Source organism: Podarcis erhardii (genome assembly GCF_964252035.2).
Source record: "Podarcis erhardii genome assembly, chromosome: 6".
Lineage (NCBI taxonomy): Eukaryota > Metazoa > Chordata > Lepidosauria > Squamata > Lacertidae > Podarcis > Podarcis erhardii.
Genome location: NC_138510.1, coordinates 55854478 through 55872917, shown reverse-complemented (window position 1 = coordinate 55872917; position 18440 = coordinate 55854478). Strand labels below are relative to the sequence as shown.

The following is an 18440-nucleotide window of genomic DNA, read 5'->3' as shown; positions in this document are numbered from 1 at the left end:
AAAATATCTAACACTGTTGTATTTATTTTCTAATTCTAGTTCTGGATGTTCTACACCTCACAAATGAAAAGATTTTTTCACTGATACAGGATTTTCCTTACTCCACACTTGTGTTTGCTAGGTTAAGATAATTTTGTTGACTTTCAGAAACCTCCCATTACTGCACAATTTCTTTCTTGCTTACCGAAGCACAAAAGCCACAAAGAGAGAGAAACTTTAAAAGTAGGCATGGTGCATGGCAAATTAGGCACGCAACACCAATTAGCAAAAACACAGTAAAAGGAATTGCATGTCTAATTCACAACACGCTGTGCTGTAAATGCAACTCTTAGTAGTTTGTGAAATCACTGTGAAGTTTATCTAGTTAGAAGAGGCTTTTATTTTGGAAATAAAACTATCCAGAGATATAGACTCTTAAGTTTACTGCTTTCTGTCAGTGGCTCCTAAGTAATAGAACCTCATTTATATATTTATTTTCTAGTGGTACTGTGGATTGCTGTTTTGGTAGAGGTTACTAGTCATGCTATGTTAGGAAGAGTTTAATTTCATACGTACAAATATATAGATTATCAGCAAACAGCAGAAGGCCACCAAATAGAAATAGCATAATGGTTTCTGGTGAGGTAACCTTTTCTTTTTACAAATAAATATTTAGCGTCCGCATTTTTGGTTGTTCTCTGTATCATTTCTCCATGCTGCAAGAATTGTATATAGCTAAGGCGAATGCTGTTCACACTCCTGTTACGAGATAGAAATAGGTCTTGCCCGTCCCTTGAATTGTTGATACAGGAGTGAGCTATTCTCTTCTCAGGTTCTCCAGTTACGGAATTTCTACATTCAGCCAGGGAAGGATTGAAGAGAAAGCCCTGGCTTAGCATCATTACGGTAGCTGAGTTGGAAGCAAGCGCTTCCTGCTCAGCTTACAGAAAGGGATAGGCAGGACAACTCTGCAGAAGCTGCTGCTGTGTCCAAGAGCTCTTGGCTGCAGTGCAGACTTCCTCAGGGTTCTCCCGTGCACCCAGTCTCCTGCCCTAAAACCACTTGCTCTTTGGGGGGCACAGGGAGACTCAGTCTTGCCCTCTGCTTTTGAAGCAACCAAAATAAGTGAAGGGGAATTGGGCCTGGAGATAGCACATACCTTTTGACATGTTGCCTCTGGGCCCACTTTGTACCCTTCCCACCATACATGGCTTTGGAGATACATTGTGTCTCCTTCCCTTCCTCTGTCTGCACTGCAGAGAGCATGAAGGTTCAATCCTGCTGCATGCTGCTTCACCAGCCCATTCCTTGTAGGGAACACACTAGTGAAGCAGACCCCTTGCAGTCAGCAGTATTGAACCCTCCACTTGCTACCACCCCTTTGGGGAATATGCTTATGAAGCAGCACCCAGCAGGATTGCAAGCTAGGTTCTATCCTGCTAGCTGCGAGGTGCTGCTTTGCAAGCATGTTCCCCGCAGGGAAGGCACTTGCAAAGCAGCACCCAGTAGGATTGCGCACTCTGCTTGTTTAAGCCTGCTGGGTACAGGGAAAATCACTTAGCTGGATCAAACCTTCCTGTTCTCCACAGTGTGATCAGGGGCAGTGGAAGGAGGCACAGTGTCTCCTCCTCACCCTCACTCCTGACCAGGGGTCAGCAGACTTTTTCAGCCGTGGGCCGGTCCACCGTCCCTCAGACCTTGTGGGGGGCCGGACTATCTATCTATCTATCTATCTATCATCTAATGAACGAATTCCTATGCCCCACAAATAACCCAGAGATGCATTTTAAATAAAAGCACACATTCTACTCATGTAAAAACACGCTGATTCCAGGACCGTCCACGGGCCAGATTGAGAAGGCGATTGGGCTGCACCCGGCCCCCAGGCTTTAGTTTGCCTATCCATACTCCTGACCATATGTTGATTTTACCCCTGAATGTGCACTCCTTCATTGTCTCTCAAGACAGACTGATGCCAACAACAATTGGATGTTGCCCATATCTGGATTAATCTGGGATAGAGTTGTGCTTTCCTTGTACTGAATGTGGATTACATGTTTTGAGCCCTGGGATTTTGAGTTAGATCCAGTTTTTTATAGAATCAGTGTAATCTGTTTAAATTAATGCTGCCTGATATACTCAAATGCTGTTTTCTGGACTGTGTAGGTCCTGCGCTAGACCTTGAAAAAGTTCAGCCAGAATCCATTGAGCCTGAGCCTGAAGTACAGAATGCTTTCAGTGAGGAAGCAAATACATCAACATACTATCCTGCTGCTGTTCCAGTAATGGACAAATATATTCTTGAGAATGGAAAGGTAATTTAGGAGGCTACTTCATAAATATTTGTCATGTGGAATTTAGGTGAATTTCATGTCACTCATATCAGGCCAAGAGAAATCTAGAACCCTTTACAGACATTTCTTGAGTTGTGGTTTCCTTTCCTGGTGGTTTTTGCATTTGTTCAGCAAAATGTACTCACAGACCACACACCTGATGAAAATCATAGCTTTAGAAGAGCTGGAATGTCTTCTCATGTGTTAGACACAGTTATGTGAGAGATTTTGAAAGTAACTCGGAACTCCTAGATCTGATTCATAGATATCTATGTGTGTATATGTCTTTTGGAGACTAGTATTTCAATCATCGTTGAGCCTATATGGTTGTATGAATTCACTTTCTGATATAACTTGCTTTCAGTTTACATGAATGTATACAGAACTCAGTTTCAAGTTAATTCTAACATTTCAAACCTTGTGATATTGCAGGAGTATTATTTTTTAAGATCAGTGGCTGGTTCTTATGAAATATTAAACAAATCACTACTAATGTGGATGCTCTTTGCTTTTTGAAAACTGACTGCATTTCCCTCCCTTTACACTTCAGGTCCATCTTGGCAGCGGCATCTGGGTAGATGAGGAGAAATGGCACCAACTGCAAGTAACGCAAGGGGATTCAAAGTATACAAAAAACTTAGCGGTTATGATCTGGGGAACAGATGTTCTTAAGAACAGAAGCGTCACAGGAGTCGCCACCAAAAAAAAGAAAGACGCCGTTCCCAAACCTCCTCTGTCCCCTCACAAATTAAGCATTGTCAGAGGTACGTGACTTGGAGCATGCAATACTGCTATGATGAAATGGGAGAATCTTTCTTCCTCTTTTTTTTTTTTTTTTTTAATTACTCAAATATGCACCACAATTCCACATTCCAGTTACACTGTTGTGGGCAGGAGAGATATGCTATTGCTACACCAACAGAAAAGCCCATATATCCTATGCATGCTCAACCCAGGAGAAGAGGCGGGAAACACATAACCACTTTTTTCTTTAATGGTGGGAAAACAACAGACATGCCCCTAGCATACATTGAAAACTGACCATTGCTATCCCTACTCACAAATGGAGAGAGTCAGTGAAGTCACAATGCCAGGGTCGTACCCCAACACACAACGTTAGAGCACCTCACTCCAGCAGCCCCATTGGCATAGCCATCAATGACCACAATACTGCAGGTCCCCAGGTATCTCCTGGCAGGGGTTTGACTTGAGTTACTGTCTTCACAACCACCATTTGGAGCACCACACACAGAAGAAAATGAGAGTCCAGATAATGCTGCCCCCATCCACCATACGCAGCCATAGATACCAGGAGCATAATGGATGGAGGAGGGGCCATAGCTGGGTGGAACAGCTCACATTTTACATGGCAGGAGTGCCAGTTTAAAATTGAGGGTACAACTAGGAAAAATGGGAAGCCCCCCTCCTCCCACTTGACACACCTTAGCAAATCAGGAGGAGCACTGCATGAAGCAATAGCCTGGCTGCTGCGTGGGCCAACCAGACCATTTGGCCCACTCTTTCCCCTAGCACCCCATGTGACCAGTCACCTTCCTTGCTATCTTGCCTGATAGTCCAGTGCTGCTGAGTAGAATCTCAGTAGGCCTCTACCTCTCTCTTTTCCTTCTTCCTTGCCAAATGACTGCCTACTGCACGCTGTCACCATCGAACTTGTGCAGCCTGATAGGCCTGCCCACTCATGAGTGAACAACCATTGAAAGCACCACGTCAGGCTTCCTTCCTTCCCTTCTCAGAGTCCCATCCTGAGGCCAGATCCTACTTGAGTATGACCCTACCAACAGCAGCAACAACAAAAAACATGTTGCAGAATAGGTAAAGGTAAAGTGGTAAAGGTACCCCTGCCTGTTTTCGGGCCAGTCGTATCCGACTCTAGGGTTGTGCGCCCATCTCACTTAAGAGGCCGGGGGCCAGCGCTGTCTGGAGACACTTCCGGGTCACGTGGCCAGTGTGACGAAGCTGCTCTGGCGAGCCGGCACCAGTGCAGCACACGGAAACGCCGTTTACCTTCCCGCTATAAACCGGTACCTATTTATCTACTTGCACTTAGGGGTGCTTTCGAACTGCTAGGTGGGCAGGAGCTGGGACTGAAAGACGGGAGCTCACCCCGCCGTGGGGATTCGAACCGCCGACCATGCGATTGGCAAGCCCTAGGCGCTGAGGTTTTACCCACAGTGCCACCCGCGTCCCTATGTTGCAGAATAATTGCCTTTATTCAGCTCAGTGCATCTGGGATAGAGTGGACCCTGAAAGAGAAAAACACTTTTCTGGGATGGCCAATCATTCACCCTAGCAGGTTCTTTATGACAGTTGCTCAATAGACAGAAGAACAGGTTCTCCTTGTGGTACCAGCTGCATCCTAGGGACACCTTCATCTGTTTTGTGTCTGTGATGAATCTTCCAAGGATGTATGCACATGCTTGGAACAAGTAGGATGCTATGAGCAAAAGCTGGAAATGTCCTAGTCTCTACTGCTTGTCATGTGTTGGACCTTTCTCATGGTCTGTGCAGAATGAGGTTTCAAGTGGATCCTGTATCTTTTAAGAGAAGGGAGTCACTGACAGGGAAGAATGAGCAATAGTCAGCAGCCCATTGCCACTGAAGCTGGAGCAGGTGTTTTGGGGTGAGTGAGAAGACAGGCTCTCATGACGTCTGTATGATGTCCTACATGCCCAGTCATAGAACACTTGAATTGTAGAGTTGGAAGGGACCCTGAGGGTTATCTAGTCAAACCCCCTGTGATGCAGGAATCTCATCTAAATCATACATGACAGATGGCTATTCAACCTCTGCTTAAAAACCTTCAAGGACGGAAAGTCCATCACTTTTCATTGGAGTCTGTTCCACTGTGGGACAGCTCTTACTGTCAGAAAGTTCTTCCTGATGTTTAGTTGGAATATCCTTTCTTGTAACTTGGAAGTTATTGGTTTTAGTCCTCTGGAGCAGGAGAAAAGAAGCTTGCTCCATCTGCCATGTGACATCTGTTCAGATATTTGAAGATGGCTATCATGTCTCCTCTTTAGCAGGCTAAACATACCCAATTACCTCAACCATTGCTCCTAAGGCTTGGTTTCCAGACCAAGTTGTGCTCCCCCTGTGTTGGGTTTATATGCTAGTGGTGGTGTGCTGTGATTGGGTGCTGAGTTACACTGTGTCATATGGCCTGTCATATGACGACAAAAGGGATGCAGGTGGCACTGTGGTCTAAACCACTGAGCCTCTTGGGCTTGCCGATCAGAAAGTTGGCAGTTCGAATCCCTGCGATTGGGTGAGTTCCCGTTGCTCTGTCCCAGCTCCTGTTAACCTAGCAGTTCGAAAGCACACCAGTGCAAGTAGATAAATAGGTACCACTGCGGCGGGAAGGAAAACGGCGTTTCCATGCGCTCTGGCACTCGTCACGGTCCTCCATGCGCGGAGTGTCCACAGACAGCTGTTTAGTCATGTTGTCTGTGGACAAACGCTGGCTGCCTCGGCCTGAAAGTGAGATGAGCGCCACAACCCCATAGTTGCCTTTGACTGGACTTAACCGTCCAGGGTCCTTTACCTTACCTTTACCTTCATGGACTATTTTTCGTTTCCCACCCCTTCCCATCGAAGTCAGTGGGAGGAAAATTGCATCATGGCTGGGCATGATATAATGTTCAGCTGTTGATGGGGCCATGTCTGTAGTCTGGAGAATTGTAGGTCGTAGTGTCTCCTGCCCATAGCTCTGCCCTGTTTTAGCCATTCTGTTGATGTATTTGATATTTTCACTAGGGTGTCTGTCATGGCAGTGATGTGTTCTACTAGCACTTGTACCATATTCTCTGGCCCTCAACCAGTGGATCTTGAGCGTATGAGGACACCTTTAATCAATCATTGCATTGAGACTTTGTTAAGATATTCTCTCACACAAAAAAGAGTATAGCTACATACATACAAAAATATATGTCGATATAAAGCCTTCCACTTCTCTAATCTCCAAATTTTCATTCAAAATGCAGACAGAGGATCTACAATCCATTTTAAAGAGGAAAATAGACACCTTAAGGCAGTTTGATAAGTAGAAAGGCATTGCCATACTTAATCTGGCATTTGAATGAAAATCCCTGCTTCTGAAAATAAAACTAATATGAAATTTTGTTTGACAGCACCTTTAGAAATGGTAAAAGAGTATGCATGTCTGACTATCTTTTTCAATCAAGGAACTATGTTTCAAAGCTTCTTCAAATTTGGTTGCAATCCAGAAAAAATAAACCCAGTTAAAAATGCATTGAAATAGATGCAACTTAAGTACTTAATTAATGTTCTTAATTGTACGATTAATGTGCTTAATTGTACAATCCTATGTATGCTTACTGAGAAGCAAATCCTATTGTATTCAATGAAGTTTACTCCTTAAAACGCATGCCTAGGATTGAATATGTAGGCTCTAATTTCAATGGGATTTAGGTGTACCTTATATATTCTGACCTGCATACTTTATATTAGGGATAGGAAACCTGTGGCCCTCCAGATGTTGCTGGACTTCAGCTCCCATCATCTCTGACCATTGATCACACTGCCTATCATGGAACTCGTAGTCTGGCAACATTTGGAGGGCATCTCTACTAAATGTATTCAGATTTCTCCTTTGCCGTGCCAAATTGACTTTTTATGTCAGCCTTGTTCCCACGTACCATGTCTTGATGTGTATCCATGTATAGCACGATCACTTCTTTATATCACTGAAAGAGAATACATAATCACAAGGAACCCTCAAACATTCTTTTCACATCATCTAAGTCTGGTACTATCTAAATGATGCATAAGGATATAAATATCAGTTCTCCGTAGCTTAAGAAAACAAGTGGATTCACTAAGTATTATGCACATCCAATTCAATGCATAGTACAAGAGAGGGTAAGCCCCACTTCATCTGTTAACCAGGGACACAGATATATGTGCATGGCAACTCCTCGTAGCACTTGAAGAAACCACGTGGACAAGGCTGGTCCTCACACCAGCACTGCAAGACTGTAAGCCAGGTTATCATTGGCATGGAAACCAACGATGCTACTGGAGCAGCTCTTATGAATAGGAAGTTAACTTGGAGTGGTGCAGAAACTGCTTTCAATCAAGGAAAGAAAAAAATTGAGATGCTCCAAGTGCTACTGAGAAGGAGCAGAAATGAGCAGGGAGAAGGGCTGTAGCTCAGTGGCATAGCAAATGCTTTGAACGCAGGTTGAAGAGCCCAGGTTGACTCTCTGCTGTCTCGGGGTAGGGCTGGAAAAGACACCCGTCTGACTGGCTCAGCAGTGTTCACTGTGAAGAGTACTGAGCTATATGGACCCACTGTCTCACTCGGTTGACTATAAGACATCTTCCTGTGCTGCTAGAGATAATCCTGTTGTGCCCAATATCTAGGAGCTCTTTCCTTTCTCTCAGAATATTTTTAGTTATGGGGCGGCATCAGGCTTAGTTAATCAGCTGTCTTGTGTTTCTGGACTCTCGAGCCAATGTTCTGGGAATGAGTAAAATTAGTAGTGTTCAGGGAAGCTGACTTTGTGGCTCCTTAAACCCTAGTAACAGCTGAAGTGTGCAGAGTAAGCTGAGTTGTCGCTCAACATTCTGCAACAGCTTAACAACTCCATTCTAAACTTATGATCCTGCACAGGCTATTTTGTGTCTAGGAAATTTTAGTGAAATCAGTGGAACTTTCACACTCATTGCTAATCATCAGGGTTATGTCTGCAGTGATGCAACAATGCACTTAGACCAGATCTGTGTGCACATCAAGGTTTATTGTACTGGTTTTTCCCCCTCACTGGCAAGACTGTGAGATGGAATTTAACATTGGGATGATGGTTCATCTGGGAATCATGCTGGAAATAAAACAGCAACAGCCAGCATGGGTAGATTTCAATAATGCACAGTAATAACTTGAATTTCCCTCTCTGTGTGCTTGTGCCTTGTTTTTCAGTTCAAATATTCAGTGTTCTGGTACTGAAGAAGGGGTGGGAGGTAGTTTTCCTTGATCACAGTTCAGCCATCAGTGTTTAAATTAGAACACCATTTTTAGCCACGGTTCTTCCCCCAGCTCTTTCAGACCTCATTTTAATTCATATCGGCAGCTACCCTTTTCAGCTTAGATTATAACTAGGATTTTAAATATATTTTTCCTTGCCCAATAATTTTTGCATTTCAAGATGAGAGCTCATAAAATCCATGTTTGATGAGGTCTTTACTTTTATTCTCTGGTCCTAGAATAGCTTCCTTAAAATACATCTTTTTTAAAAAATGGAGTAAAGCCTTAATGGGGCTAATATGTCTTGCTCTTTAGTAGTCCCTGTTGTGTAGTTTATTTTAAGGAAGTTATTAAAAAGTATGGTATGCAAACATTGTAAACCCTGTCACTGAAAAATAACCTTTTCTAAAACTTCTGAAAGGTGTCAGAGGAAACTGAAAAGGGTATAGAATATTTAATTGTCATAACTTTAATATGGTACATTAACAATGCTATAAAACTTGTTAATTTAGTGAATCTCCGTGGTTTTCTACCAAATGAAGCAATAAATTGCTGGTGGGGAAAATATTAGGCAAAGCAGAAGTTGTTTAATCAGTTTGGAAGCCATTAAAGCAATAGTAAGGACCAGCAGGCACAGTGGCTATATTTTTTTGCCACTTTGCCACCATGGTGTGTGTGTGTGTGTGTGTGTGTGTGTGTGTGTGTGTGTGTTTAGAGAGAGTATATGGAGTTCTAAGAGTAGCAGGGCTCGCCCTCTTAAAGTTGTGCCTTTGTAACCAGGCTATTCACAGCCCATTTATTCCTTCCAAAATCTGGAACAAAGATTACAATGACTTTATAGTTTCTGGATTATATCCTCATCTCTTTCAGTCTGCTGCCTTCAACTATCCTTGGGCATTAAAGATGCTTGGAAGTATCTCTTGACTACACCTTTCTTGTGTGCTCTTTTTCCAATAGAATATGTTGGCCAATGTAACCCTACTTCAATTAATGCTTTTAGAGCACCTCAGAAGTCCACCAGAGGAGACTTCATAGTTCTTTGTCTGTCACAGAAGTGTGCTGCCGCTGGAATAATGCATCACTTATATGTTCAGCATAGGTCAGCTTCCACTTCTTCGGCCTACCAGTGTTAGTGTGATTCAGGAAAACAAAATTTGAAAAAGGGGGAACGTTTGTTGGAAATGACTAGGGAATCTGCTATCTGCAACAGCAAAGGGAACATTGAGAAACATAGACTTTTCTCTGGAGTTTGTGACCATGGTTGTGTGATATGGTGGAAATGTTTAGCCTAGAAAACAAGACTTCAGAGCTAGAAAGTGTAAATATGTGCTAGATAATAGTCAAATAATGCTATATGCATTCCTTTTTGGTGTAATCCTAAACCTGTTTACTCAAAAGTGTTCTATGGAGAAGTGTGCATATGATTATAGCCTTTAATTTTAATGGAGTTAAATGTTGGGTTGTGATTAGTAGCCTATGATCCAAACTACAAATCAACCAGAAACATTTCACACTGCAGTATTAAAATGTAGCCAAAAGTATTATTGTACATTATTTTGTTCATGATCCAGAGATCTGCATGCACAAAACCATGTGCATAAGCCAAATTTTTTGAAGTCTGTCAACAAACGCTGCCCTCTTGCTATCTCTTGCATATGCCTGTTACCTTGCTCAATCACATCGGCTGTGTTTTACATTTGTTGAGGTGTCATTCTTAATGTCTTTTTTTTTCCATTTCAGAATGTTTGTATGACAGGATAGCACAAGAAACTGTGGACGAAACTGAAATTGCACAGAGACTCTCCAAAGTCAACAAGTACATTTGTGAAAAAATCATGGATATCAATAAATCATGTAAAAATGAAGAAAGGAGAGAAGCAAAATATAATTTGCAATAAATTTTGAATTTTTAATAAAGTATTAGTGTTTTACTCTGGTGGTGGTCTTGATTTCATGGTGTTGGGGTGATGGGCTATAGTGACCTTTTGGTGTGGATTGTATTATGAAATACTGGCTTATTTTTAAACAGTTTTGAGAAACTACTCATCTAAGTACTACAGCAAAATAGAATCAAGTTCCCTAGTTTTTCAAGGAAAGTGACATGCTGACTGTGGTTCAGCCTGTGGCAGATCATTTTGCAAGTTCCAGACCTATATACTACATTGTCATTCTATTGCTCCATGGAATAAAGATACTTCATTCACAAAGTGCTTTTCAAACAGATTTCTTTTTAGTTGACTTGTTTCCTTTAATGAACTAAACATCTTCATGCTTTTTCATAATGTTTTATTGGAATGCAAGCTTTTTAGAGTAGATACCATTAAAGTCAGTATGATTGTTCCAGAGCACGTATGATCTAGATTGTGCCCAAAATTGATTTGTTCAGTTTAAAAGAGAGAAAAACTATATTTTATCTGCAAAATGTTGTATTTGAGCTGTGGTTCCTGTTTAGTATGTATGTTGCAGTTATTCCTGGAGGCCATGTAGTCTAATGGCTTTGTGTTTCTTCAGAGAACAGCTGGCTGAATTACAAGAAAACTAAAGTAATGGTGTTTTCAATAAACTATAGGGCCCATAGATGGTATATGGATTATTAGTTGATCAAAAAAGTTAAAGTCTTTATTTAAAGGGACCCCTGACCATTAGGTCCAGTCGTAGACAACTCTGGAGTTGCGACGCTCATCTCACTTTACTGGCCGAGGGAGCCGGCGTACAGCTTCCGGGTCATGTGGCCAGCATGACTAAGCCGCTTCTGGCGAACCAGAGCAGCGCACGGAAACGCCGTTTACCTTCCCGCCGGAGCGGTACTTATTAATCTACTTGCACTTTGACGTGTTTTCGAACTGCTAGGTTGGCAGGAGCTGGGACCGAGCAACGGGAGGTTACCCCGTCGCGGGGATTCGAACTGCTGACCTTCTGATCGGCAAGCCCTAGGCTCTGTGGTTTAGGCCACAGCACCACCCGTGTCCCTAAGTCTTTAAATACCTCGTCCTTATTTTCCAGTCAGCAGGGTCATGGGGAGCACATCAGAAATATGCAAAGGAAAAACCATCTCAAAGTGCCAACATTCTGACACGCTTTTTCCATACAAAAAGTGGCAATCACATACCGTCAGCACTTGTGTTTAAAACTAAACCCCTAGAACAGTTATTATAATTTAGTTTAAAAGTAAACCCCTAGCACAGTTATTATATGGGGCTCAGATTTGGACAGGCACTTGCCTTGTATCTAAAGAAGCTGTTCAATCTAAGTTCCTAAGGCAATTTCCCCCCTCTTACATCCTGTGTTCCAAATGCTTCATTGTGCTTAGAGGCTAATCTCCCCTCTGTTGAATTACAGGTTTTGTGTAGGACGTTTAATTATTGGCTTCACCTAAATTTAAACCCCACTGGTATACTATCCTTAGTATTGCAAGATTGTCATGAGAGCACTTGGAGTAAAATTGTCAACCAAAAGCTTTACTTTTCTGGTTTATCACAACAGTTATTAACACTGGGCTTCAGTAAAGCAAATTAGACAGTGCCTATATAATTAGACAGTGCCTATATGATATCGAATGACAGAATAATTTGGCCACAATAAGGACATTTTGTCCATAGTATGATTATTTTCCACTTAGTCATTTTGACACCTTGGCACGCTATTTGCAAAATGTAACAATTGTAAAATACAGTTACGCTTTCACTTTCGCAAGATTGAATATACTGCCTTCTGTTTCAAAAAATTCCACTGGAAAAATGGTTCTGTCCACGTGGAGATGGCAGTATTGAATCATGTATTGGCTCATGTCTTCTGGCTTGCACTCTATAAAGATTTGAGGAGTGAGGTTACTACCCCTGTATTATTGTCCATGCTGGGTCACTCAACCATTGCTACTGTGTCCTTTCTTTTAGCAGATCAAGATGATCAGGTGACAGCAAAAACTGTAAGGTTTTTAGTGGAGGCAATTACAATAAGATCTATTATTTTATTATTGATGTAAACCTCCAAAATGTATTTTGTATAGTTAAGTTTTTACCTCTATCTTCAGTACATTTATTTTATTTTATTGCTTTGGCTAGTGGCTGATGCAAATAAATATTCTTCTGATTCTGATTCTAATGTAGTGTAATAGAAAAAGCTAAGATGTGGTACTATTAGTCTCTATAAATCAACTATGGAACTATAAGCGATGGAAACACTGGCTTTCTCATTAGAGCTTTAGAAAAGTGAAGGAGTGTGTGTTGGTCCTATTTGTCATTGATGAAAGCATCATTTTTTAAAACTTCTGTGTCTTATTTTATAAAGCAACTATTAACAATACAACCCTAGGCATATCGACTGAAAAGTGAGTCCTGTCAACTTTGGTAAGACAGTCATAGTTAAGTGTGCATAAGAACAGGATTTCCACAGGAGGACATACTCATTCTAAATTTGTAAAACTAGGCAATTCAAATTATTTGATAACTAACATATAGATCACTTTTCTTTATTGTGTATATTGTACAAAGAAGGTTTGAGTAAGCATCTTTCTTTTCTCATCTATTGTACTTCCAAGTTGTGTGCGCTCTGCATTTTTTAAGATTATCTTTGGGGAAGGTGTGCATTTTCATAATAGTGTAAACAAAACTACATGATTGGGATGGAATAATTTGATGGGCAGAGAGAGAAGCAAACAAATCCCTTTAATGAGGCCACTGGACTATACTCGTATATAATCTGCATTTAATCTATTTGAAAAACAATCCAAACTCTGATAATTTTTTTGTATTAAAAAAATGTGTTGAAAATACAAGTTGAATCTATTGCAAGGAGAATGAGTGAGTTGCTTTGCCTTCCCTTTCTGTTAGCAAAGGCGTCATCTGAAGCAAATAAATCCACAACTGGACTTAACCCATTGGGTTACATTAATAGTCTATGGCAGCTATCTTAAGTACACTTACTATAGAGTAAGCCCTGTAAGTGGAGCTTCTTGTAAATAACCTTCCATAGGATTGTATATACTTTTTCTATATACTAGGGACTGAAAATGAGAATTTGTGGGTCAGGAGATTAAACCACAGTTTCCTGGATTCACTAGAACAGAAAACCACAGTAGAACTGCTGAAGTCCATGCAACTGGAGCGCGCAGGCCCCACACTAATTTGTGGCTTAATACACCACTCATAATTCATGGTTTAACTTGTGTGTTGCTGTCTGTGAATGTATTTACCTTCTTGATTTCTGCCGCCTGCAACAGTACAAACAATACAAAGAGTGGTTTTGAGGTATCAACAGTGCAACCTTATGCAAGTTTGTCTACTTCCAGGAAATTGTTTGCAGGGTTGAGCACCTTAAAATTCTGAGAAATGGCCTGCCCTGGACAGGGTTGCACTTCCCCAAAGGAGCAGGTGCACAGTTTGGAGGTGCTCTGGATCTAGAGCCATAATTGGAGGCCCCAGTAGCCTCGATAGTTAGGAGCACCTTTTTCAGCTTTGGTTTGTACGACAGTTGCAGCCACTTCTGGACTAGAATAGCTTGGTCACAGTGGTCTAGGAACTGGTCACTAGATTGGATTGGGCACCTGCTACAGATTCATGTGAGCCAACCCAAACAAGTAATGTTTACATATAATTTCTAACAACTGCCGGTTTTATATTTTGATAGATTTTTCAGTTACTGTAACTTGGTTTTGATGTTCAGTTCATCAACATTTTTGATACAATGAATGAATCTTTTTATATTCTGTGTAAGCAGCTTAGAGCTTATGAATGATTAAGCAGTATATAAATCTTATTAAATAAGTAAAACAAGTCATTTTTGTGAAAGACATTTAGAAATGTATTTTAGATTAATGTGTAAAAGTTTAGACATGTTGAGATACACATTCCTGCTCTTCCTGTCCCCACTCCCCACCCCTACATCCTTATTTCTAGATGATCAGAGCATGTGGAAGAATAGAAAGTGTGCAATGAAATAGAATTTCTGATATGTCTTTGTCCATAGTTGCTGCCATTCTGGTTCCAACAGGCAGCATACCCACTGGAGAATGCTTTCTGTCAACTAGATGGCGCAATCAGGTTCTTTTTTAAAAAAAACATTGCCTATTTGGGCAACTGATAGCTGACGGTCTGGGTGCTTGACTTTGCTGCTGGCATTTACTATTATATAAAAACCCCGTGAAGTTTTGTCCAGATTGAAGTTGGGCCATCTTCAAGGTTGGCCACCTTCTATTACGATAAATTTTCCATATTGTATTTACTTTCTGGACCTAGTTGTCCCTACTACCGTATTTTTCGCCCCATAGGACACACTTTTTCCCCTCCAAAAATGAAGGGGAAATGTGTGTGCGTCCTATGGGGTGAATGCAGGCTTTCGCTGAAGCCTGGAGAGCGAGAGGCATCGGTGCGCACCAGCCCCTCTCGCTCTCCAGGCTTCAGGAAGCTATCCGCAAGCCTTGCAAGCCCGGCGGGAGTTGCCGCGGGCTCACAAGGCTTGCGGGCAGCAGCCTGCAGCCCCGGCGAGTGTCCACAAGCCTTGCGCGCCTGGCGGGAGGTACTGCCGAGTGCGAGGCTTGGGGCAGCAGCCTGCCGGGCTCCCCGTGCTTCGGGCGAGTGTCTGCAAGCCTTGCGCGCCTGGCGGGACGTCCCGCCGGGCGCGCGAGGCTTGGGGCGGCAGCCTGCAGCCTGAAGCACGTGGAGCCCTCCGGAGGGTGCCCCGTGCTTCGGGCAGGTGTGCGCAAGGCTTGGGGCGGCAGCCGCGGCTGGGGGGGAATAATTTTTTTTTATTCATTTCCCCCCCCCCAAATGCAAGCTCTGGGGACAGCTGGGAGGCGCAGCGCGTCTTCCCGCTGTCCCCGGACCTGGTCTGAAGGCGGGCGCCGGGGAGAAGAGCGCTTCTCCCCGCTGCCGGCCCCACAAGCGCCTGGGGGGGGAAATAAATTTTTTCCCCTTTATTTCCCCCCCAAAAAACTTGGTGCGTCCTATGGGCCGGTGCGTCCTATGGGGCGAAAAATACGGTATATGCCTCATGTGCATTGAAACTGTCGCATATAGCACTGTGCGTGGATGGTGAAATACACAAAGAAGTTTTCTTAATAGGTTTGGTCAGGATTCATCGGTATCTTTCTCAGTTATTACAGGCAAATGTTTTAGTTGAATGTAGGGAAGTTAGGATAATGTTAATTTATTTTGATACTGATTTTCTAAAAGTTGGAAGTTCCTTGCTAGAAGACTGGTCTGGGTTGACTGGATTTCTGCAAAATGTTCAAGCTTTTCTGAAGTTTATATAAGCCTATTAAAATTGCTGTGCTGCATTTTGCTTCAGCACTTGGAATAAAAGTACAGTTGTGTCTTGCTTAGTCACCTACATCTTATCTCTTTAAAAGGAAAGCAAATGTTTTAACCAAGCTTTCTGAATGCATAGAATTACCTTAATCATCTTTGCCACAATTCTGTAAGTTCAATGGGAAAATAATGCTTAGATTGGTGGTGGCACGAAGTGATTTTTAGCAAAGCAGGAACATTGAATGTGGGCTTCTCATGTCCCAAATATTAGACAACACCCATTCTTCAAAAGCTTGACTAGTTCCGGCTCAATTTCATATATTTACTTTAAAGATTTATATGCCACCACTTAGGGTGTTACCTTGGGATTACAATGCTGCAAATGTGTGATTTACAATCAGGGAATGGGCCTGTGGAATCCCACATCCCAGTGGCAAATAACCTGTCCTGTTTAGGCTGGGAATCATGGGCTTATGCAAGTGCTGAGTAGATTTTTCAAAATGCAAGTCTGGATCTGTTAATATGTAAGGAAAGAGATATTGCTGGATATCAGTGGGGTACTAGATGTCAGATATACTGGATATCATTGGGGTCTCTTTATTTCCCATGAACATGAGGAGCATTATGGTTGCAGAAGAGTTGTTGAGCCTGATATTTTAAACATTGTTGCTATAATTCGTAATATCCATGGCCTGATTCAAAATAAACTACTTCTGGCACACGTGGTTTTTTTCCTGGTGGTGGGTGGTGATATAGGAAATTGCAAAAAGGGCTTCTTTAGACTATGATGTTGCTGGTATAGTTGGTAGATTTCTGGCATGGGGGTAGACATCTTCAATTTCACACCATGGACATTAATCATTATAACATTGAATTTCCATTTGGTGTCTTCGTTTTTCTCCCATTTGGGTGTGCATTTATAAGAAAGAGGAATTGTGAAAGAACTAGAGAGAAATACAACCTAACAATGAGTCTTTCCGTAAACAATGATGCTAATATATATTTTGCCATTGGAGCTATTCAGGGTTGTATCTTGCTTCCTATTTGTAAGTGGTAGTATGTTGTTTCTCATGCTTCTATAAGCCACATGACCCCTGGACCACATTGGATTCCTGGTATGCCTTTCAGTACAGTGCAATTGCTCTTTAGAGTGTCAGCTTGCATATTTTTTAATACTGTAGTCCATGAGAAGTCCATAATCAAAACACTCCTGGAAGTAATGTGTGTAGGCAGGCATTAGGATCGTGTGTGTGTGTGTGTGTGTGTGTGTGTGTGTGTACACACACTCCTCTAGCAAAGTGGGAGCCCCTTCCCAGTCATTTCTTTACTCTCATGCCACTGAATGTTGAGAGCTGTGTGAATTTCTTACCCATAATTAATATATGTTAAATAAGTATTTAAGAATTCATTAACTGGGTTTTTTTTGGGCAAAGATTCAGTGTTTACTTTCAGTAAGAATGTAAGACACGGTGCACAACATCTTAGAAGCAAAGTAATTCTTAAAACTCAAACTGCATATATAATGGCACGCAGAATCATAGGATGTATGGATTTCGATGTGGGCATAACCACTTGCCCAAAACACCCTGGTAAATGAAATGCGTGGGTATCATTATTGCTATGAATTAAGAAGAAATGTCATGAAAAATGGTTTTACTTTGGCATGCCTCTGATTTTCATAGTCTTAAAGTGATAAAATCTTAACATCAATCACACATACTTTATTGATACCATTTTTTTCATCGTAATGGCACAGCGCAGTTTAAAGCAATAATTCAAAGAATGTAGAGGCAATAAAAATGTTATGAAGAGCAATTATTGCATACTTCATGCTCAGTAGCTAATTTTTAAATTTTACCATCTCAGATATTTCAAAAGACTCTTCTCCCCAGGCTTTCTAATAGGAAGAAAAATGACTTAGATTTTAAAATTGGAACAATTATTCAACAAGAAATTTTACATGGCTGGTCACTGACTTCTTTCCTTTGAGAAATGGATGTGCCGCTTGCTTTGAATGAGAGTTTTCCTTCTACTTGATCAAATTCTACTTCCGCTTAACTCTGCAGAGGACACAATCCTACAGAGAGGCTGCTGCTATGGCATCCTTTTGGTTAGTGTGTCACAGCAAAATTGTGGTAGTTCTTTCCACTCTTCAGTGAAATTCCACATAGACACTGCTACACATACCCAAATTTCCAGGAGCTGGAATTTGCTGAGTGATGATACTTAGAGTGAGCAGGATGTACTCTTAGGCTACTTACATATGTAGGTCTGATCTTTGCGTAGATGGTGAGATATGATGGAGGACTAGCTGCTTCTTACAGTTTTATTTATTGTATTTTTGTCTGGCCCTTCAATTATCTTTCCGTCACAGTTTAGAAAAAAATGTAAAAGCAAAAATATAAAAACCTAAAAGCCACAAAAGTATAAAAAGGATAAAACAATAGGATGAATGTAAATTTTTGTTTGACCAAGCTGCGGGAGGCAGTAGAAGACAGGAGTGCCTGGCGTGCTCTGGTCCATGGGGTCATGAAGAGTCGGACTCGACTAAATGACTAAACAACAACAATGTAAATTTAAAGTTATTTGTAAGCTGTGGAAACACATCAGCGCCGCCACCACCTCTTTCTAGGAACCACTTCCTTCACATCAGAAGGTGGGGATACCCCAGGAAGCCCTCTATGGAATATAGTCTCTAGTAGCTACCCAAGGAGGCAAATGCTTCATCAGTTACCTTAGTCTTAAGCTATAAAGGGCTTTAAAAATCAAAATGAGCATTTTTTAATTAGACGTGGAAACAGACTGGAAGCTAGTGCAGTTGAAGTAGCACCTTCCAGCAGTACCTCCGCCTTGTCTAGATTTGAGTTTCAGTTTGTTCGT

The 18440-nt window shown here is 41.7% G+C and overlaps 1 protein-coding gene across 5 annotated transcripts in view; it reads left to right on the top strand.

Annotated features, from left to right (window-relative positions):
- Window positions 1-18440, top strand: part of BEND5 (BEN domain containing 5) — a 721515-nt gene that overhangs the window by 417674 nt on the left and 285401 nt on the right. For 4 of the 5 annotated variants that reach the window (XM_081868274.1, XM_081868272.1, XM_081868271.1 and 1 more), the window contains 3 exons: window positions 2146-2294; window positions 2863-3076; window positions 10057-10247. The exons of the other annotated variant lie outside the window; for it this stretch is intronic. In XM_081868274.1, coding sequence (XP_081724400.1) covers window positions 2146-2294; window positions 2863-3076; window positions 10057-10214 — 521 coding nt within the window. In that variant the 3' untranslated portion in view covers window positions 10215-10247. Of the gene's footprint in view, window positions 1-2145; window positions 2295-2862; window positions 3077-10056; window positions 10248-18440 lie in introns of those variants that run through there. 5 annotated transcript variants of the gene reach the window in all.